The sequence below is a fragment of the Octopus bimaculoides genome, chromosome 5, assembly GCF_046866305.1.
Source record: "Octopus bimaculoides isolate indiv1 chromosome 5, ASM4686630v1, whole genome shotgun sequence".
NCBI classification, from domain to species: Eukaryota; Metazoa; Mollusca; class Cephalopoda; order Octopoda; family Octopodidae; genus Octopus; species Octopus bimaculoides.
This window is the reverse complement of record NC_142932.1, coordinates 115,269,195-115,293,153: the sequence shown is the minus strand read 5'-3', so window position 1 is coordinate 115,293,153 and position 23,959 is coordinate 115,269,195. Positions and strand designations below refer to the sequence as shown.

General features: G+C 37.3%; 2 protein-coding genes across 3 annotated transcripts in view; one reads left to right on the top strand and one right to left on the bottom strand.

Moving 5' to 3' along the window:
* The window catches only part of LOC106879952 (pyruvate dehydrogenase protein X component, mitochondrial), a 39,256-nt gene extending 27,482 nt beyond the window's left edge, over positions 1–11,774 (top strand). For both annotated transcript variants that reach the window (XM_089353011.1, XM_089353010.1), the window contains 6 exons: positions 916–1,141; positions 2,656–2,731; positions 4,886–4,947; positions 7,999–8,157; positions 9,951–10,015; positions 11,207–11,774. In XM_089353011.1, coding sequence (XP_089209137.1) covers positions 916–1,141; positions 2,656–2,731; positions 4,886–4,947; positions 7,999–8,157; positions 9,951–10,015; positions 11,207–11,609 — 991 coding nt within the window. In that variant the 3' untranslated portion in view covers positions 11,610–11,774. The remainder of the gene's footprint in view (positions 1–915; positions 1,142–2,655; positions 2,732–4,885; positions 4,948–7,998; positions 8,158–9,950; positions 10,016–11,206) is intronic.
* A 5,315-nt stretch (positions 11,775–17,089) lies between these two features.
* Positions 17,090–23,959, bottom strand: part of LOC106879955 (di-N-acetylchitobiase) — a 22,934-nt gene continuing 16,064 nt past the window's right edge. Inside the window, exons 4-7 of the mRNA XM_014929715.3 lie at positions 22,292–22,463; positions 21,195–21,292; positions 19,394–19,558; positions 17,090–17,634 (exon numbers count right to left, since the gene is read on the bottom strand). Of these exons, the coding sequence (XP_014785201.1) occupies positions 17,443–17,634; positions 19,394–19,558; positions 21,195–21,292; positions 22,292–22,463 (627 nt within the window). The 3' untranslated portion in view covers positions 17,090–17,442. The remainder of the gene's footprint in view (positions 17,635–19,393; positions 19,559–21,194; positions 21,293–22,291; positions 22,464–23,959) is intronic.

Here is a 23,959-nt window from a genome sequence, read left to right as displayed (position 1 = left end):
CTTTGCCACTGCTAAGTGATTTTCACTTACTGCTGATATATTTCTGTGTTTTGTTAACACTATATAAGAGATGGTTTCATAAGATGGCTACTGTAATTTAGAAAGCTTTCAAAGGTATATATGCTTTAAGTATGATATACAGATCATTAATTTTCTATTGGCAGTGAAAATAGTAATACAAAAATAGTGAAGTTGTACTGATTTAAATACTACTATGTCTAAATCCTATCACTTATGTTTTATTTTAAAACCAGATAAAGCATATAATTATATATATAAATTTTTTTTGTAAACCTGACAGATAAATTGGTTGCCAGTCTTACTTCACAATCTCAGATATTAATACCAGAGATGGCTAACATGGGGTGTTTTGTTTCTTGTGAAGAGTGGCAACCCCTAATACTTTTAGGAAAAACCCTTCATCAGAAAACTTCTTTTTTGAGTTTTTTCTGCTGTTGTTTCTTTACACTTGCATGGGTGGGATGGTTTTCGTTGGAATAGTTGTTTCATAATGAGTTGACCTTCCTTCAAAGTAGGGAACAGAGCAGAATTTGGCGGTGAGCTGGCAGAAATGTTAGCATGCCATGTGAAATGCTTAGCAGTATTTCGTCTGCCGTTACATTCTGAGTTCAAATTCCGCCGAGATTGACTTTGCCTTTCATCCTTTCAGGGTCGATAAATTAAGTACCAGTTACGCACTGGAGTCGATGTAATCGACTTAATACCTTTGTCTGTCCTTGTTTGTCCCCTCTATGTTTAGCCCCTTGTGGGCAATAAAGAAATAAGAATTTGGTGAGTCACTTTGTGAGCTAACAGATTGGTTCTAGTGTCAAAATAAAATATTAGTCAATCAAATATAAACAAAATTCCTTCAACAATGGATATGAGAAACAGTGCTCTTTGTTTTTCTTCCAGTGATGTTCTCTCAGTCATCAAGTCAAAACATCTAGTGAGGTCAAGCCCATCATCTCCTGTTCAGCCAACACCTGTTCAGTCAACGCCTGTTCCACCAGTTACTCAGCTAAAAGCACCACCATCACCACCTGCACCTGCCACTAAGGGTCCATCAAAGCTAAAGTACACAGATATTCCTGTTACCAGCATGAGGAAAACAATAGCTAAACGTTTGACCGAATCAAAGGTAAGGGATGTGACTTTATCAACCAAATCGTCAGTTCTTATATTAGAACTAATTTGATTCTACTGAAGCTGATCAGTTCCTTCTTCCCTTTCGAAGTCGATGAAATAAGTACCAGTTGAGTTCCCGGGGGGGGGGGGGGGTGTCACTGTAATCGACTAACCCCATCTCCCAAAATTTCAGTCCTTGTGAAAGGACATTAGAAATGATTCTTAAGTAAAAACTAATGAGGAATTCCGGAAGAAGCTTCATGAGACCACTGCTGAGACGCTTTCGGAAAAAAAAAGAAAAACAGAAAAGCCGTTGGAAAACCGATTATAGCAGCGACTCCATCAATTCTTAGGGATATCTGAAGAAGGAATTTTTATTCCGAAATATCATATCAGTCTATGGATGATTAAATTACAACAGTTATTATAGTCCATTGTTTGTATTGTAGTGCATTGTTGTGTCATTCAAAACATTTTATTCTTTAAAAACTAATCACTTTTCTCTAATTATGTGGGAACTAATTGTTTACTGGCTTATTTACTTATTTATTTATTTTGTCTGAGCAGTATCTTTTTTCACTTTATCTTGGTTAGGGGATTGCGATAAGTACCTGTTAATGTATTCCATGATCAGTTTGAAATAAAACAGGTCCACAAGGGTGCAATTTCTGGAAAGGGTACTTTATAATAAAACCAGAGAGAGTTGGGTATAAGCCAATAGTAATTACAGAGAATTGTTGGTGAGTTGGGGTTTTAATCTATTGATAATTGATGTGAACAGAGTGTCAGAAATGTTGTAATGGTGGGCTAAATGCCTTGCAATATCTTAATATTTTTGTCTCTCTCTCTGTTCTGATTTTAAATCTCTCTGGACTCAACCCTTTATAAAAAAAGAAGGGGCATTACAAGAGATTTCTTCTTGAGAAATCATCATAATCATCATTTAATGTCCCCTTTCCATGCTGGCATGGGTTAGGTGGTGTGACTGGAACTGGTAGGCTGGAGAGCTGCACCAAGTTCCAGTCTGATATGGCACGGTTTCTACACTTGGATGCTCTTCCTAACGCCAACCACTCCAAGAGTATAGTGGGTGCTTTTTACATGCCACTGGCACAGGTGCCATTTATGTGACAGCAGCAATGGCCGTAACTATGACTTCATGGGTGCCATAGAAACAAAGAACCCTAAATTTATCATATTTTTTCAGGATATAAATCAACGTAGTCTTTCGTATAACCATGAAGGGTTCAAACATTGTTGTTATTTTTCCAAATCCTGTTGCATTTCTTTGGGATTTTTGGACCTCTGGAGGCGTTTTTTGTAGGATATAGGGTGTAAATTTGGGTCTGAAAAGTTTGATTTTTATGTCAGAAAATACAGTATTTTAAAAAATTATTTTGATTACAACTTGTTTACTGTAAAATAGATGTAATTAAGTTTTCTGACAAATCATTGCATGTTATTTAATTCTTCATTGCCATATATTGAAATATATTATACTGACATTTCATATTTTATCTCTTCTAGACGACTATTCCCCATTCTTATGGCTCTATTGAATGCAATGTTGACAGTGTGAGTGCACTTAGGAAAAAATTAATTGGTAAGTATTAAACACACACACATGCATTCAAGCACACTCACATGCACACACACACACACACACACACACACACAAGTGATATGTATATTTATGTATCAGGTGGTGGCATATTCATCATTATCATCATCATCATCATCATCGTCGTTGTTTAACATCCGCTTTCCATGCTAGCATGGGTTGGACGATTTGACTGAGGACTGGTGAAACCGGATGGCAACACCAGGCTCCAATCTAATTTGGCAGAGTTTCTACAGCTGGATGCCCTTCCTAACGCCAACCACTCAGAGAATGTAGTGGGTGCATTTATGTGCCACTGGCACGGTACTGGCAGACGCATAAAATTGAGAAGGTGGAAACTATTTCTTTATGTCTAGGAACTTGATTATTTCTCATAACTTAGTGGTTCAACAAATTGAAACTGATACATGCCACATTTAAAATGAGTTCTTGGGTCAATAGGATTGACTGAAACCCTTGAAGGCAATGTCCCCGTCTGGTGCCGCCTGAAACAGATGAAAGAGTAAAAGTTTAATCTCCAGTAAACATACTAAAATGACAACATTTTGAACATGACTTGAGAGTAACCAATAAACAACATTCTTCCTCTTCTCTTTATTTAGTAACTAGGTTAAAAGTTGCACTCCATACAGACTTTTAAGCTAGCTCTTGCAGAGGGCTAATTGGGCCAGTGGCCCAAAACTGGTTGGTTTGCACTCCGTCAGTTACGACGTCGAGGGTTCCAGTTGATCCGATCAATGGAACAGCCTGCTCGTGAAATTAACGTCCAAGTGGCTGAGCACTCCACAGACACGTACGTGTACCCTTAACGTAGTTCTCGGGGATATTCATCGTGACACAGTGTGACAAGGCTAGCCCTTTGAATTACAGGCACAACAGAAACAGGAAGTAAGAGTGAGAGAAAGTTGTGGTGAAAGAGTACAGCAGGGTTCGCCACCATCCCCTGCCGGAGCCTCGTGGAGCTTCAGGTGTTTTCGCTCAATAAATACTCACAACGTCTGGTCTGGGAATTGAAACCATGATCCTATGACTGCAAGTCCGCTGCCCTAACCACTGGGCCATTGCACCTCCACGGCCCAACTAAAGAGAGCTAAATAGCATGATTATAATACTCTTTTTCTTGTTTCAGTCATTTGACTGTGGCCATGCTGGAGCACCACCTTTAGTCAAGCAAATCGACCCCAGGACTTATTCTTTGTAAGCCTAGTACTTATTCTGTCCGTCTCTTTTGTCGAACTGCTAAGTTACAAGGATGTGAGCACACCAGCATCGGTTATCAAGTGATGTTGGGGGGACAAACACACACACATACATAGTCCAGAAAAAGATGTGGTGGTCACTGCTGAAATGTCTTTCATCAAAAATGTACTCAATTGTACTGAGTTAAATAACAATTTAGTTTCCCTCATAAACCATCTTATATCTAAGGCAGTCACATGACATCATCATCGTCATTATCATTTTAATGTCAACCCAGCCATGCTTTTATTGGTCACACAGAGTTTATTGAGGCAGGTTTTCTACTGCCAGGTGCCTTCTCTGTCACTAACCTTCACATGAAATATTTTCCCCATAAGCAGACATTCTTATAGAATATTGGAAATGAATGATGCTGTTTGTATGACAGTAGCATTCATTCACAACTATTACACAGTGTAAAGACAACAAAACATACACAGATTCATTCATATACCATTTTGAACGTGGCCGTTGCCAGTACTGCCTGACTGGCCTTCGTGCCGGTGGCACGTAAAAGCACCCACTACACTCTCGGAGTGGTTGGCGTTAGGAAGGGCATCCAGCTGTAGAAACTCGGCCAAATCAGATTGGAGCCTGGTGTAGCCATCTGGTTCACCAGTCCTCAGTCAAATAGTCCAACCCATGCTAGCTTGGAAAGCGGACGTTAAACGATGATGATGATACACATATACATATGACAAGCTTCTTACAGTTTCCATCCTTCAAATCCACTCACAAGATCCTAATTGGCCTGGGGCCACAGCAGAAGACACCTGCAAAACCATTTTATTTAACAAGTGAATGATAAATAATATTTGTGTATGTTATCATTTAAATACTTGCCATTCAGTAAATGTCTAATTTGTATTATTTTTTTTTTTCTCCTCTCTTGCACAGCGGATGGTATAAAAGTGTCCCTGAATGATTTTATCATAAAAGCTGCTGCCCATGCTCTACGGGTAAGGATTTTTTCTATGACACATTTAGACTGAGTCAGAGTGAGAGATTAACAAATGTTCTTAGATATATAAAAAAAAAAAAAAAAAAAAAAACAGCAAAGAAGAGACTCCATGGAAAACGAGAGAGTAAATATGTGGATTGTTTCTGACACAGGATTCCTTACTTACCTATTTACATAACCCTTTAGCATTGAAATTATTCTGTCAAATGTATTGCTGATTCATTCACATTATTTCGAATTAATCATGCATTATCTCGTACCTTCAAGATTCTGATTGAAACAAAATGAATGCTTGACATTGTAGTGTGGTGTGAGGAGCTGGATCTGGTCAGTTTGAACATACAACAGATAAGATATTTTGGCCAGATATGACTGGTTTAACTCTTTAGCATTCAGATTACTCTGTCAAATGTAATGCTTATCTATTCACGTTGTTTTGAATTAATCATGAATTATCTCATAGCTTCAAGATTCTGATTTTAAAAAATGAATGCTAATTTTTAAATTTGACATTGTAGAGTAGGTATGAGAGGCCAGATCTTGCCAATTTGAACATAAAACAGGAAGGATATTTTGGCCAGATAATACTGATATAAATACTAAAGGGTTAAGTCTCTCCCCTCATCAGCCATATTGTATCTACTCCTCCGACCCTGCACTTGCACTATACCCAGCCCTGCCTCACCAGGGGGTCAGCCCTTTATAATCCCCACTCTGTTTTTCTCCTGCAGTCATCAATTTGCAACCACTTAAAAGGAATATTAACCACTTTTTCACCATTCTTGGATGGTCAATGAAAACATTAGGCACAACCATTTCTCTAGATTAAACCAATAAAAAAGGTTACTTTGAATTATTAATCTATGCATTAGAACAATTTCTATGATTTATATAAAGCTCTCTCTCTCTCTCTCTCTCTCTCTCTCTCTCTCTCTCTCTCTCTCTCTCTCTCTCTCTCTCTCTCTCTCTCTCTGACTGTCTTTGTGTTTGTGTGTGTATATATTTTAATATATAAAACAGAGTTTGTGTGTGTATGTTCCTTATGGATTTGAAAACTGAGTGCCGATTTTGATGTATGAGGTATCAAAACATTCAGTAATTTTTCGGCTACCAAATAAAGTATGTTTTTTGCACAACAACTCTTTTTTATTGCAAAAATAACCTCAAAAACAAGGTTGGGTCACACAATTTTGACATCTTTAGCTAAGGGAGGCAACTCTCCTTGAACAGTCTTTGTTTTACCTGGGAATGAAACTTCAAAGTAATTTAGTAGATAATCTTTTAATGTGAAGTATGTTTTTCTGTGTTTTGTTTAGCCCTCTGATGTAGCAAACCCATTGCACAGTTTTTTTCTTTTCTTCCTGAAATACTATAAATCTGTGTCTTTCTTTTGATGAAAGGGTGCGTTTTAAGAGAGATTTGGCTGCTATTTGGAGTAACTCAAGTTATCACAGACACATCTTTGTGTTTGTGTGTTTTGTGGTGGTGGAAAAAATACTTTTTTTTCAGAATATTTTGCACAATAATTTTTAAAGAAATCTGGACATCTTTCTTACAGCTAACCATTCAACTTCAAATTACAGTTGTTAAATTGTTGGAAGTCAAGTAGACAGAGATGTACGTATAGTGTTATCGTATAGAGTGGAAATTCAATACGAAGTTTTGAACTCATTATCTTATGGTTAGTAATCCATTACCTTAAATTTGAAGCCATTAAGTCTTTAAACATTATTTTGCCAGGTTTAGTCTTTTGACTGTTGCCATGATGAGGTATCACCTTCAAAAATTTAATTGATCTGACATTTATTTCAATCTGGCATTTATCTTACAGATCTCTGCTTGATGAACTGCTAACTTTGAGACATAGAGGGACACAATACATGATTTAACAACAGATGTAAACATACATACACACACACACACACACACACACACACACACACAAACACACACACATTTTAGGTGCAAGAATGACTGTGTGGTTGAGAAGTTTGCTTCCTAACCACATGGTTCCATGTTCAGTCCCTCTGCATGGTACCTTGGACAAGTGTTTTCTACTATAGCCCTAGGCCAACCATAGACTTGTGACTGAATTTGGTAGACAGAAAATGCAGCGTTGTTCACCGGAAAATGACTGTAAAGCATGTTTATAAAGAAGAATTGTTTGCTTCATGCTCCTCCTGTGCCAATTCTGCCCATAACAAAGGAACAAATAATACAATGTGGTTGTAGGTCATGACACCCGGGCAACGCCAGGGTGCATTTCTAGTGTGTGTGTGTGTGTGTATATATATATATATATATATATATATATATATATATATATATATATAAATATTATAGTAAGGGTGTTGAATGGTTACAACACCGGTCTGCTAGAAATAGACCCCCCAAAAGTCCATAAACCACTACTTCTAGCAGACTGGTGTTATAATCATTCAACACCCTTATTATTATTTTAATATAAATTAACCATTGTGATATTTTTAGTATGTTGGCCACTGATAAATCATTAAATAATGATTTTATCCTACTTATGTATAAAAATATATATGTATATATAGATATCCATCTATCTGTCTGTTTGTCTCTCACCATTTATCTCCCTTTGTGCATGGCCAGCTCATTGTATTGACATCACCAAGCTTATTACTCCATCTAATATCAGGGGTTTATCCCCTTAGCTAAGTCACAAAAACCTCATTTCCTATCACATGGAAAGCAATAATAGGAGGTGGAATTTGAACTTAGAACATAAAGATTTGGGAAAGATACTACAAGCTATCATGGACAGTGCTCTCTCTATTCCACTAATTTCCTTCTCTTATTTCGTACCTTATTTATCAACCCTCAAAATATTAACGGTCAACTTGAACTCAGAACACAGAGAACTGAAACAAAACAAACATCACAAGGCATATATTCTGATAATCTAATGACTCTTCCAATTTGCCACATTATAAGTTGTACATAGATTGTACTGGGACTTGAACAGTCCAATAAAATATGTTCTGATATTTATTTGCTTCTTTTCCTCTAACTTCAACAGCGGGTGCCTGATATGAATGCTATAGTGAAAGATGGTAATCCTGTCCAGTTACCAGCTGTGGATATCTCAATAGCTGTGGCAACTCCAAATGGACTCATTACACCAATTGTCAAAAATGCCGTTAGTCTTGGTATTTCTGATATTTCAAGCTCAGTCAAGGTGAGTAACCTGTCGTTTAATAACATTAATATCGAATTCATATTTTAGCAAAAGGCCAGCAAGTTCGGGGCAGAGGGGCTAGTCGATTACATCAACCCCGGTACTCAACTGGTTCTTATTTTTTCAACCCTGGAAAGATAAAAAGATGAAGTCGACCTCGGCTGAATTCAAACTCAGAACGTAAAGACAGACAAAAATAATGCTAAGCATTTTGTCCAGCATGCTAATGATTCTGCCAACTTGCCAGTTTATTTAATTACATTGAGATTAAAACAGAAAGATGTTTATCTCCAAAGATGATTCTAATAATTCACAAAGTTATAATTTTATGACTACAACTCATCTCAGGCATTTGATATTGCCTTAATTCATTGTAAATTTATATTGGTGAAAATAATTCAGCCTAAGTTTCAAATTGAGGATAAATATTAAGATCTAAGGAAACTAGTTTGGCTGCATCAAGAAGTCACTGGCTGTATGCATAATGATTCAAATAGTACTCTTATTGAAGAAAGAAATGAAGCCCCTTGTGGGCAATAAAGAAATAAGTGTATTTGATAGACAGAAACTGAAAGAAGCCCATCATATATGTGTGTGTATATATATGTTTGTGTGTCTGTATTTGTTCCCCCACCATCGCTTGACAACCAATGTTGGTGTGTTTACGTCCCCATAACTTAGTGGTTCAGCAAAAAAGACCAGTAAAATAAGTACTAGGCTTACAAAGAATAAGTCCTTGGATTGATTTGTTTGACTAAAGGCAGTGCTCCAGCATGACCACAGTCAAATGACTGAAACAAATAAAAGTGTATAAAGATAGTGTATCTGGGACTACATTATCAAATGCTTGCATTTTTAAGATAGTAGGTTATCATCTGAAGAAGATTTAGCTGTTATTTCTAGCAGGTAAAGAGACTATGTACAGCTTTTTGGTTGGTTTTGGCTCTCATGAATAAACTTATCTAATAAATTCTACTCTTTTTGCATTTGGATAGAAAATAGAGTTAAGGTATATTGTTAAATTTTTATTTTTTATAAGTGTACGAGGGGGTGCTGAAAAGTTCCTGGCTTTGGGGCAAAGAAAACACAGAATGACCTGTTAATTATGATTTTATTCAACATATTCCTCTCTCAGATTCACACATTTATTGCAGTACTCCTTCAGTTTTTCTAAGCCTTGTAAAAGAACTCAGAAGGTTGGACCTCCATCCAGGCCTTTTGTGATACCCTTAAAACCAGGAACTTTTCAGTAGCCCCTCATATAGGCTATAACTTGAGAGAGAATTGGCTTCTTCTACTTTTTATTTCTTTATTGCCCACAAGGGGCTAAACATAGAGGGGACAAACAAGGACAGACAAACGGATTAAGTCGATTAGATCAACCCCAGTGCATAACTGGTACTTATTTAATCGACCCCGAAAGGATGAAAGGCTAAGTTGACCTCGGCAGAATTTGAACTCAGAACGTAGCGGCAGACGAAATACCGCTAAGCATTTCACCTGGGGTGCTAACGATTCTGCTAGCTCACCGCCTTTGGCTTCTTCTTCTTCTAGCAGACCATTCAACAGCATAAATGCTCCTTCATTGGCTCATTTTAACATCTGGTTCCTCAGTGTGCAGTGCTCTCACTTCAACCCTTGTAGCTGAGAAAGAAAAGGGCTGGTTCTCTGTTCTCTTGACCACCCCCTCTTTGGTTATATTTCATCCTTAATTGTAATGTGAGCTTGCTTTTTTTTTTCTCTATAATTTGATATTTTTGTAATCGTTGTTGTTAAAACTGTCTCTTCTCTAGGAACTCGCTGGAAGAGCACGAGAGGGAAAACTCCAGCTCCATGAATTTCAAGGAGGTTCATTTAGGTGAGTATCCATGCTTAATATTTGTTCACTTGTTTATCATCCATTTGTCTCATGCTGACATGGGTTTATGACAGGAATTACTTGAGGCAGCATTTTAAAGCTGGTTACCTTTCTTATTACCAGTCCTTACTTGCTTTTCAAAAGGGGAATTTTTTTATTCCATTGATAATCAAGAATGTGAAAGCAAATGGTCGTAATATCAACAAAATTCTAAATATTCAATTAAGCCTTTGACTCACGAAGCTGCAGAATTTCGACATTCATGTACAGACAAGCACATGCAAACAAATACACATGCCAACACACATATGCACGCACAAGGAATATTCTAAAAATACATACCTCTACAAAATATATTTATGTGCCGGTGGCACGTAAAAGCACCCACTACACTCTCAGAGTGGTTGGCGTTAGGAAGGGCATCCAGCTGTAGAAACTCTGCCAAATTAGATTGGAGCCTGGTGCAGCCATCTGGTAAACCAGTCCTCAGTCAAATCGTCCAACCCATGCTAGCATGGAAAGCAGATGTTAAACTATGATGTATGTGTGTTTAAATTTTTGTTTGTGTGTTCATGTGCATACATATACTCTTTTACTCTTTACTCTCTTTTACTTGTTTCAGTCATTTGACTGCGGCCATGCTGGAGCACCACCTTTAGTCGTGCAAATCGACCCTAGGACTTATTCTTTGGAAGCCTAGTACTTATTCTATCAGTCTCTTTTGCTGAACCGCTAAGTTACGGAGATGTAAACAGACCACCATCAGTTGTCAAGCGATGGTGGGGGGACAAACACAGACACACAAACATATACACACACATACATATATATATATATACATATATACGACGGGCTTCTTTCACCAAATCCACTCACAAGGCTTTGGTCGGCTCAAGGCTATAATAGAAGACACTTGCCCAAGGTGCCACACAGTGGGAATGAACACAGAACCATGTGGTTCGTTAGTAAGCTACTTACCACGCAGCCACTCCTGCACCTGTGACAATATTTTTGACATTGAAAATTAAGGTTGATGGCTGAGTAAATGTGTTTAATGACAGTCCTAAATAATCAATGTCCTCTAAATTTAATCTGTCATGTATACGCAGACACACACACATTTGTATATATTGAAACGTATACATAATTATTATCATTTACATATTATAATGTTTTTGTTTCTCTTTTCAGTATATCAAACCTTGGAATGTTTGGGATAAGTGAATTTTCTGCTGTAATCAATCCTCCACAAGTTGGAATACTGGCTATTGGTTCATCTCGTTTAGTGCCAACTACAAACAAAACTGCCAAGACAATGATGACCGTTGTATTGTCTTATGACCGGAGAGCTGTCAGTGAACACGAAGCAGCCATGTTTCTAGAAGCCTTCCAAGAAATAATCGAAAATCCTTCTCTGATGCTTTCCGGAGGAGACACTCCATCTACTTGTGATAATCCAGTTTCAGAACCTGCCACCAGCAAACCAGAAACTCCAGTCTCAGCATCTGAGACTGTAACCGTAAGCATGGCGACACCAAATACCGATTCAAATGTATTAGCAAAAGAAGCCCTTATAAAAAGTCTTATATTCTAGAGTGCAATAATTGTGAAAAGTCCTCAGTTTCTGTGGCAAAACATCAAAAGCTGTTGTATATCTGTTTCATACCATTTAAAATATTTCTTTTCTTAATTTATCAACACATTTCCTTTCAAAAATCAGATCCTTAGTACATATATCTATAAAAATATCTAGAGTAAATTTGTTGTTGTTGTTGTTATTGTCATGTTTTAAGGTGGTGGGTTAGCAAAAATCCTAAGTGTTTTAAGCAAAATGTCTTTTGGTATTTAATTACAGCCCTTTACGTTCAGAGTTCAAATCTTCCTGTTGTCAACATTGCTGTCCATCGTTCTGAAGTCAACAAAATGAAGTACCAATCCAGACCTGGTGCGAATTTAACTGACTAGCTTTCTGCCCGCAACATTGGTGTTGCCTTGGTTGAAGTTTGCGCTCTCTGAGTTCTATTGTTAATTAATGTTTTGAAATGGCAGAATCATTAGCATACCAGCTAAAATACTTAGTGGCATTTCACCCCTCCATATGTTCTGAGTTCAAATTCTGCTGGGGTTGACTTGGCTTTTCATCTTTTCGAGGTCATTAAAATAAGTACCAGTTGTGTAATGGAGTAGATGCAACCAACTAGCCTCCTCATGCAAAAGTTTCAGGTTTTGTGCCTGTCATAGAATGGATTATGTTACCCTCTCCTCTAAATTAGCTATCTGCATGTGCTTTCCGCCCTCATCATCTCCGTGTTTAACCTTCCAACTCGCTACTTTACTTAGTTCGTGTAGTTAAATACTTGTAATAAAATAATTCCAGGCATATATAGCTTTACAATTAATAACTATACAAATATGTGTGTGTGAGAGAGAGAGAGAGATTGTGTTGAAATTAGGGATAAAGTATAAATACATAATACAAAACTTGGGAGTAAATATTTATTGTAGCACTTATATTGCTCTTTAGTACTCAGGGTTTTACATATATCATGGGTAGGGGGCTCAGAAAGGGGTTTCAGGGAAAAGCATCCCTACATCTCTGAACTAGTTTTCCACCACATTTCTTAAAAATCATGGTAGAGGCCTTGGTCTCAGGACCACTCATGTCTAGAAACTGAGGTTGGGGGGTAAGCAAGGGCCTGCTTCCTGTGGAAAATCCAGCTCCAAAAAAGCTGCATAATAGCAAAGGAGAAAAGGCACCAGCCAGCCCAAAGGTTGGGCTGGGATGCACCTGCCTGCATCAGTTGCTATGGCATTTAGATAGATCCGGCCGCCCCCGTTAACAGGAACAAAACCCGGATTTAAAATACTAGATGATGATGATGATTGGTAATTTAACCATTACGTAAATCTCTGCATAGTTGCAGAGGCTGAAGTGAACTTGATTCTTAGATGCACTTATGCTACTGCATTTTTTTAAGTGTTTAGGTTTGTGAAATGAAAATGAAATGCATTTATAAGTGTATGATTATCTTGAAATTGCAGTTGAGAAATATTTAAATATTCAAATGATATTTGTGATAGTCGAGAAGTATTTTAAATATAAAATTTTTAATCTTTCATTTGTTTCAGTCATTTGAGTGCAGCCATGCTGGAGCACCACCTTTTAGTTGAGCAAATCGATGCCAGGACTTTTCTTTGTAAGCCTAGTACTTATTCTATCATTCATTTTTTGCCAAACCACTAAGTTATGAGGACAGAAACACAGACACACACACACACACACATATATATGTATATACACACACATGATGAGCTTCTTTCAGTTTCCATCTACCAAATCCACTCACAAGGCTTTGGTTGGCCCGAGGCTATAGTAGAAGACACTTGCTCAAGGTGTCACGCAGTGGGACTGAACCCGGAACCATGTGGTTGGTAAGCAAGCTCCTTACTACACAGCCACTCCTGCGCCTGTTAATTGTTAATTAATGTTTTGAACTGGCAGAATCATTAGCATACCAGCTAAAATACTTAGTGGCATTTCACCCCTCCGTATGTTCTGAGTTAAAATTCTGCTGGGATTGACTTGGCTCTTCATCCTTCCAGGGTCATTAAAATAAGTACCAGTTGTGTAACGGAGTAGATGCAACCAACTAGCCTCCTCACGCAAAAGTTTCAGGTTTTGTGCCAATCATAGAATGGATTATGTTACCCTCTCCTATATATATAGCTTTACAATTAATAACTATACAAATATGTGTGTGTGTGAGAGAGAGAGAGAGAGATTGTGTTGAAATTAGGGATAAAGTATAAATACATAATACAAAACTTGGGAGTAAATATTTATTGTAGCACTTCTATTGCTCTTTAGTACTCAGGGTTTTACATTTATCATAGGTAGGGGGTGCTCTGAAAGGGGTCTCGGGGAGTAGCGTCCCTGCCTTCCTGAGCTAGTTTTCCACCACATTTCTTAAAAATCGTGGTTGAGGCCTTGGTCTCAGGACCACTCATGTCTAGAAACTGAGGTTGGGGGGTAAGCAAGGGCCTGCTTCCTGTGGAAAATCCAGCTCCAAAAAAACCTCATGATAGCAAAGGAGAATGGGCACCAGCCAGCCCAAAGGTTGGGGTGGGATGCACTTGCCTACTTCAGTTGCTATGGCATTGAGGTAGATCTGGCCACCCCCGTTAACGGGAATAAAACCCGGATTTAAAACACTGGATGATGATGATGATTGGTAATGTAACCGTTACGTAAATCTCTGAATAGTTGCAGAGGCTGAAGTGAACTTCATTCTTAGATGCACTTATGCTACTGCAGGTTTTTAAGTGTTTAGGTGACCCTGTGTAAGTAGGTTTGTGAAAAGAAAGAGAAATGCATTTATAAGCGTATGATTCATCATCATCATCGTTTAAAGTCTGCTTTCCATGCTAGCATGGGTTGGATGATTTGACTGAGGACTGAGGACGCCAGGCTCCAATCTGATCTGGCAGAGTTTCTACAGCTGAATGCCCTTCCTAACGCTAACCACTCCAAGAGTGTAGTGGGTGCTTTTATGGCCAGTCAGGCGGTATGTCCCGATAACTTAGCAGTTCGGCAAAAGCGACTTATAGAATAAGTACTAGGCTTACAAAGAATAAAGGTGGTGGTCCAGCATGGTCACAATCAAATGACAGAAACCAAGAAAAGAAAAAAGATTTTGTGATGAACCCAGCACTTCATCTTGTAAACGACCAGGGCCTAGACTTTTTGCTGTTAAGGAAATTATTGATGATATTTATCCTTCAGATATAAACCTTACACTACCACTGGCAATGGGAGTGATTCAGACAATCAAACTAGTGAAATCGATGAGGAAAATTGTGATTCAGGTGAACAAATAGGGTAGTTGAGAGATAGGCCATTTATTATTCTCCTGAATTGTTTTTGTGATTTTGTCCATTAGTTTGCTTGCAATTGTTACTCTTAAGCTGTATGTGCAAGTATTTATTTTTTTTTTTGCTCAGAAGCCCAGGTTAAGGATAAAGTTTGACACAGGAGCCCAGGTCTGACTGGCAGAAATTCTTTTACCACCATACTTCATCTAACCTTCAGATATTCTCTGACTGCTTCACATCTTTCTACTTCAATAATGGATACTCTTCTTCCAAACTAGCAAACTATATAGCACGTTTGCCTAAGCACACTTCAGGTACCTGTTCCCCATGCCCCAGTCATCGATTTTACTTTATCTCAACCCCCTAGGAGCTTCTACATGGTTTCACAACCTGCTGAATATAGCAGCTAAATTTCTTACTGTTTACTGTCTTAAGAAAAGAGAAGGATGCATTGAATAATTCAGTCCAGATACCTCTAAAAGAGAGGATAGTTATGGGCAGAATACCTTTGACCATGGTTATGCTTAATCAGAGCTGACCAATGAATAGACAACTTTATAGAATCCTTCTTCCTCATTAATATTAATCCCCACAGCCATCCAGCTACAGAATTTAAGCTGAACATTATCAACTTCAGCAGTGCTTCAAAAGATCATGGGTACCACCCTTGCTCTCCTAAGACCAGCCAACCTACCATTATCAATCTTCATCTTCTGTTGCTGAGAGGCACATGGGGATAGGGCCCCTAAGCACCTCTCCCATAAGGTCTTATCAGAAATAACTGTTAGACTTTCTGGTTTGATTCCCAAGCATGATCATCTGAGACTATGGATATTATCCACCCATCTCATTCATGGTCTACCTCTGGGTCTCTGCCAGTTGCCTTGACTTGAAGAATCCATTTTGTGATTCTTTCCTGCAACGTTCTAATCACATATCAGAGCTTTGACCTCTCGATGCAGAGAAGTAGAGGTTTGACCTAGGGAGACCCTCTGATCTCCGCGTTATGCAGCCTGTCAAGTAACATTGCTCCCAAGATCCTTCGAAGGAACCCCCTAAGACTAAATGATAATAAAACAGAGAGACTAATACAATTACCCCTCAGTGTACAGTGCTATCTTTAGTGTTCTGAATCGTACTTTACAATCACTTTCCCATCATACACAAACAATACACTTCTAACGTTTTCAATTTTGCACCAACTCATAATCAAATGACAGCACTTTCTCAGCTTACCAACCAACATTAATTCCCGGTCATATTTTGTTATAACATTGTTTTCTTGTGTACACAACACGTCTGGCATCTAATTCTAAAACAATTTGTGTTTTCATCATCATGTAGTTATTAGCAACTATTTTATGTCACCAAAGTTTTATGTCACCACAGATCTATTTTATATAAGAACATGTCTATAACAACATGGATGGATTATTTTTATCAATATTAGCTACAAGAAATACAAGCACATATGCAGCATTCGGATTTATCTGCGGATTATTGATGAATGTTAGCTTAACTTCATTGGCATCAGTGTTTTTTTTTTCTCTCATACTGCTAGTCTGCATGACTTTTGTCTTTTCATGGGTGATCCTTAGCAGTTAGTTCCAGTTCCATTTCATTATCATTTCTGCAGTTCCTTGTTATTTTTTGAGAGCAGTGCAATAACGTCAGCAAAATCCAGATCAGTAGGATTTGGCTGCGGTTTCCAGGCAACACCCAAGTTCACTAAATCAATTAATATTCTCATAGCAAAATCCAAATTAAGAAGGAATGGTGAAGATAGGACACAGTCTTGTTGCACCCCAGTGACAATATTAAAGAAGTCAATGATACTTGTATTGGTCTTCACAAAGTAACTTGAATTCAGACAACTGTTTCTGAAGATATTGACATAACAGTCAGAAATACTGCATGATCTTCCTCAGTAACTCCCAAAATATGTTGTCAAATATTTCTTTGGAATCATTGAAGTTGATGTTCAAAGGCCGGTATAATTGCAAGCACTATTCAATGATGGTTCAAAGTGTGAAAAATTACTTTCAGCAGGACTTTTATCATTCAGATTGCTTATTCAATGATTTTAATTATGAAGGATCCCCAACTACATAAAAGCTAAGTGAAAATAAATCAGAACTTTACAGCTGATGATGGTACTGATAATTATATATATACATGTGTGTTTATATGAGAAGACAATGATTTTTAGATTCTGTCTTTAATTATCATTAAAGAAATATAATTGTTTTATTTTCTATAGAGAAAACTTCACAAGCTTCTAAAATTAGAAAATATAAACTGCGTTTAATGAATCAGATGTAAAAAAAAAAGAGGCATACAAAAAACAATAGGAAAAAATATTACATTTTTCTCTGATTGGTGTGATTGATACAATTTGTTAGTGAATGACATCATTCATATTTAATATTTTAAAAAATGATTAAATTTCCAAGTATTTTATTCACTAAAATATGTAAAAAAAATTTTAAGAAATTGATAGAAAAGTTGACAGTTATAGTTTTGATAAGCTAAAATAATGTGCAGTCCTATTATATTTAGTTATAACTGGGCAAAGCATTCCACATGAGGTTCCGCAGTTTTGTAGACATTGTGCTATTGTCATAATCAACACAATCAACATTCCACATTCCAACGCCATGAAGGTTTAAATCTTGAACAAGTTTATATTTCAAACCAAGGCTCTCAGCATCATCATACCATACTTGATAACTAGAATTATGGTTTTCCTGAAATAACAGAATTACGAAGATGTAAGATCATAAAAATGATTTGGATAGAAATAAAATCAATAAATGATATGATGCAAGAAATAGTTTTTAAATTTCACCACCATCACCACTGCTCCTCTGAAAAGATAATATCCAAAGATAATTTTGCAACTTTGTAAAATATCATTTATAAGAAGAATTTTATCTTTTACTTCTTTCAGCCATTAGACTGCGACCATACTGGGGCATCTCCTTGGAGAGTTTTTTTTAGTAGAATGAATAGCCCCAGTATTTATTACTTTTTTGTAAAACCTGGTACTTATTCTATCAGTCACATTTGCTGAATCACTATGTTACAGGGACATAAACACACCAACACTGGTTGTCAAGTAGTGGTGGAGACAAACACTGACACAAAGATACAAACATACAACGAACTTCTTTCAGTTTCTATCTACCAAATCTACTCACAAGGCTCTAGTAAAAGGCACTTGCCCAAGGTGCCATGCAGTGGGACTGAACTCGGAACTATGTTTTTAAGTGGCTGCGTGGTAAGTAGCTTGCTTTCCAACCACATGGTTCCGGGTTCATTCCCACTGCGTGGGACTTTGGGCAAGTGTTTTCTACTATAGCCTCGGGCCGACCGAAACCTTGTGAGTGGATTTGGTAGACGGAAACTGAAAGAAGCCTGTCGTATATATATATATATATATATATATATATGTGTGTGTGTATATGTTTGTCCCCTCAACATCGCTTAACAACCGATGCCGGTGTGTTTACGTCCCCTTAACTTTACGGTTTGGCAAAAGAGACCGATAGAATAAGTACTAGGCTTACAAAGAATAAGTCCTGGGAGTCGATTTGCTCAACTAAAGGCGGTGCTCCAGCATGGCCACAGTCAAATGACTGAAACAAGTAAAAGGGCAAAAGAGTAATAAATATATTTAGAAGCAGTGAGTAATATGTAAATGATTGCTTAATTAACAGTGTATCTTGAAGCAAATTTAACTATGAGTAATAGCTTATAATACATTGGACCCCTTCAAAGGGAAAAATGTGCAAGTTGTCTTCAAAACTTGAACCACATGACTTCTGATACCCAGATAAACATGTTACCAATTATACTAATGCAGCTGGTCATATATCTTTGTTCCGTCTAAATGCTTTTGTCTTACCAGCAAGAAAGTTTCCATCTACATTTGGGTTCAAACATAAATAATCTTTGTTGTTACTAAGATTAAACTATTTGATACCAACTTGAATGAGACTGCCCTTGGTTCTATAATACAAACTCTCAGTTTTAAAGTGATGTAAATTAAAACCGTCCAACCCATGCCAGCATGGAAAGCAGCCATTAAATGATTATGATGATAAAGTACTGTAGATAGAACTACCCAGTAAACTAGTCTGGCAGCCACAGAATTTGAACTTCCACACCATCAGTGTCCAGAAAGTCAGTGTTGTACCCGTGAATTTGTTCATGTGGCTACCAACGATAAAGTTTTAGTATGTTTTTAGGCTTTAACCCTTTCGTTACCGTATTTCTGTTGAGATGCCCTGTGTTTCTTTCAATTACTTTAAATATAACAAAGAATTTAGTAAAATAACTTCGTTATCATTAAGCTAGTGTTAGGAACATAAATTGTAACTAAAGTTTGGTGGAAAATTTCAATTCAAAACTTTTGAAAACAAGACATTTGTACTCAGAGCCAGAGGCAGTTTCAGGCGGGTTGGTATCAAAAGTGTTAAATAAGTTGAAATAGATAAAATTTACCTGATACGTGAAATAAGGAGTTTTTGATGCTGTATCCCACTGTCTTCCAGTAAGCGATTTCTTCAAATAAATTTCAACAATATCTGAAAATCTTAATTGTTTTCCAGCAGCATCGCTACAGTTCATACCACGGAATGGAACCATCTTTATTTTACATACGTTATTCTGAAAGAATTTATAAAAATAAATCATTAAAAAAATCTAACAAACAGTCCAATGGCAGTAAGCTTGATATTACGGTTTAAATTCTAATAAAATGCTTATCATAGAAGCTCAAGAAATACATCGTCACCATCGCCATCGTCATTTAACGTCTCTTTTCCATGCTGGTATGGGTTGGACGGTTTGACTGAGGGCTGGTGAGCCAGAAGGCTGCACCAGGCTCCAGTCCGATCTGGCAAAGTTTCTACAGCTGGATGCCCTTCTTAACGCCAACCACTCCGAGAGTGTAGTGGATGCTTTTACGTGCCACCTGCATGAGGGCCAGTCAGGCAGTACTGGCATCGGCCACGCTCAAATGGTGCTTTTTACAGACCTGTCTTTCATTATTTACTTGTTTCAGTCATTGGACTGCGGCCATGCTGGGGCACTGCCTTGAAGAGTTTAGTCAAACAAATTGACCCCAGTACTCATTTCTTAAATGTGGCACTTGTTGTATCAGTCTCTTTTGCTAAACTGCTAAGTCACAGAGTTGTAAACAAGCCAACATTGATTGTCAAGTGGTGATGGTGATAAGGTAAACTAAAAAGACATTTATGTATGTATGTATGTATGTATGTATGTACAAGGTCTGATCAAAAAGAATCAGGGCTGTTGTTATGGTAATAGAGACAAAGAACACAAAGTGAAGCCACTTGGCACACAGATGGACCTGGAACTCTGTCATGTATGCATATTAAGTTATAATGTTCTTGATCAGTTCTATTGTTTTATAGCAGTGCTTGGAAATAAAGTGTGTATAGGCGCAGGAGTTGGTTGTGTGGTAAGTAGCTTGCTTACCAACTACATGGTTCCGGGTTCAGTACCTCTGCATGGCACCTTGGGCAAGTGTCTTCTACTATAGCCTCGGGCCGACCAAAGCCTTGTGTGTGGATTTGGTAAACGGAAATTGAAAGAAATCCATCGTATATATGTATGTGTGTTTGTCCCCCAATATCGCTTGACAACCGATGCTGGTGTGTTTACGTCCCCGTAACTTAGCAGTTTGGCAAAAAGAGACCGATAGAACAAGTACTAGGCTTACAAAGAATAAGTCCTGGGGTCGATTTTCTCGACTAAAGGCGGTGCTCCAGCATGGCCGCAGTCAAATGACTGAAACAAGTAAAAGAGTAAGTGTGAACATCTCAAAAAGAAGATTAGATTTCAGCTGCACAAGATCTTTTTGACTGTCGAGGAAGATGAAACCTTTTTGAAAACAGTTATAACAGGTGATGAATTATGGGTCTATGGCTATGACCCTGAAATCAAGGCAAAAATCAAATCCCATTTGAAAGGGGCAAGATTTCAAGGCATCAAAGAAATTCAGGAGATTACAATGAGGCAGCTGTATGCTATCCCTAAAAATGAGTTTCAGGAATGCTTCCATCAATAGAAAAATGCTGGATAACATGTGACTTCAGAAGGGGGCTACTTCAAAGGAAATTAAATGCCAAATTAATGTGTGTTGTAGTTCTCTTTTTATAGCACTAGTCCTGATACTTTCTGATCAGCAGTTTGGAAACAAACTTCTTAACACAGTCACATCTGCATCTACATTAGTATTTTAATTAAAAATAACAAAATAAAACTTTGTTGAACTCACTTCTGATAAAGCTACACATGGATAATGGTATCCATACCATGGTACACCAAGGACCAGTTTCTGAGAAGGAATTAGCATTTTTAAATATTCTTGAATTCCTAAGAAATAGAAATAATAAAAATATTAAAATTTTAATTTTACCCCTCTGGCAAAAAAGAAAAGAAAAGTGGGTGGGGGAAATTAAAATTTTGAAAACGTGATTCGTCGTTTAGCTGCTGTTTCTAGCATGTCGAGTTTTCTGTTTAGATACTTTTTATGTCTGCTATTTTAGTAGGAGGGGAGGGAGTGATTATTTGTTTTTTTTTTTTTGAAAAATTCAAATTTTACAAATTTTTTTTTTGTAGAATCATAATCTCCATATTCTTCTACGTATTTCACCAAAAAATATTTCTAAAAAAAAGGGGGAAAATTGTAGGATGGGGTGGGGGAATTAAAATTTCAAAATGTCGATTTTTTTTTTTTGCAGAATCAGAATCTCCAGAATCGAAAAGATGGGTTTCTGTAGAAAAATACCATAGAAAAAATAACCGAAGGGGGTGCAGTCCATGTCCTTTACCTCTGCTGATAAAAAATATATCTGCACATATCATCATCATCATCATCATCGTTTAACGTCCGCTTTCCATGCTAGCATGGGTTGGACGATTTGACTGAGGACTGGTAAACCAGATGGCTACACCAGGCTCCAATCTGATTTGGCAGAGTTTCTACAGCTGGATGCCCTTCCTAATGCCAACCACTCTGAGAGTGTAGTGGGTGCTTTTACGTGCCACCGGCATGAAGGCCAGTCAGGAGGTATTGGCAACGGCCACGCTCGAAATGGTGTATTTTACATGCCACCTGCACAGGAGCCAGTCCAGTGGTACTGGCAATGAACTCGCTCGAATGTCTTTTCACGTGCCAGGAAGGCGACGTTGGTAACAATCACACTAAATATATAGAAGGGCCTGTCAAGAAAAAGTATATACAAATCAACTAAAATAAGTAATCAAAATGGATGACTAAAACATCGACTGAAAAAATTTTTACCTCTCGATTAAAATATATCAAAATATTTATATACAGGAAGTACTGATAATTAAAGCAAAATTAATTACCACTTTTTGCGAGAGTATAATGAGAATTCGGACCAGCAACACATGGCCCCCCTATCTGGCTTCTCTGGTCATATGACATAACGAATAAGAAATCTGTAACTGTAGATAAAGCTGTAACGTCATAGCATCTGTCATCAACACAATGTGGGTTCCAAGGAACATCAAAGGTCACCTGGAGAGAGAGAGAGAGAGAGAAAGAAAGAGGTAAATTCAATTTACTGCATTTCACCCATCTTAACATTCTGAATTCAAATTGCACCAAGGTCAACTTTGCCTTTCATCCTTTTGGGGTTGATAAATTAAGTACTAGTTGCGTAATGGGGTTGATCTAATCGACTGACCCCCACCCCAAAAATTTTGGGCCTTGTGCCTATATAGTAGAAAAGAAGGATCTTTTTTAAAACGGGGGCCACATTTTTCATTAACGAAACACTTTGAAACTTGGAACACTGGTACAATGTGTCATATAAAACATCTTTTTCTCTTAAGTCTTCTTAAAAAAAAGAAATCCAGAAGTTATTCCATGTTAAAGTTGTCGTATTTCTGTAATTTCAACCAATCACTGACGTCCATTCAGCCGATATACATTAAGTGCCAACTACATAAACAAACGATTCTGAAACAATTAACCCTAACCCTAACCCTAACGTTAGGGTTAGGGTTAAAGCAAATTTAAAATGAAAAAAGCAAATAAAATGAAGGTATGGAGATTAAATACGCTTTACACCAAAAGAGTAAATGTAAACAACTGAATACTTGTCAGTGATTGGTTGAAATTATCGAAATAAGACAATTTTTTACATGAAATAAATTCGAATACAAAAATATTTTTCTGTTCTATAACACAAAATAGATAAGTATACGAAGTTTGAAAGTCTTTCCGTACCAAAAACACTACGTAAAACATTAATGAAAAATGTGGCCCCCGTTTTAAAATAGATCCGCAAAGAATATTTAAATATATTAATAGACATAGGCATGGTTGGGTGGTTAAGAAGTTTGTCTCACAACCACATGGTTCAGGTTCAATCCCACAGCCTGTATCTTAGATAAGAGTCTTCTCCTGCAGCTCAAAGCCAATGAATATTGTGTGTAAATTTGGTAGACACAAACTACATAGAAGCCTGTCATATATTTTGTGTGTGTGCGTGTGTGTGCATAAATGTGTGACTGTGTGTTAATTGCTGGTTGAATGAGTCTTTTGTTTACAGAGATCATGGAACATGTCAGACATGTCAAGTAACTGAAATATGCTTTCACACTGGACTAAAAATAAACAACACTGTTTGCTTGTGATACCACAGTTTATAACTGACATATACATGAAAAGATGAAAAACAGTACAAACTCTCTCACACACATTCACACACAATTAAAACCAAACTTTCCAGTCTTTGTTTTGATATAGACTTACTCTGCAAATATGATTCTCCATGACTTTCAGTCAGTGTGTATGGCTTGTTTAAAATGGAAAACATCTGTAGACTTACATTTGATAACTGGAATATGCAGATGAGTTTCACAGGGACACAACTTCGATTACACACACAGACAAATATATATGAGCTTTTTTTTTCTGTTTCTGCCTAAAAATCCACTAACAAACTTTAGTCAGCCCAGGGCTATAGTAGAAGACACTTGCCTAAGGTGCTAAGCAGTGGGACTGAA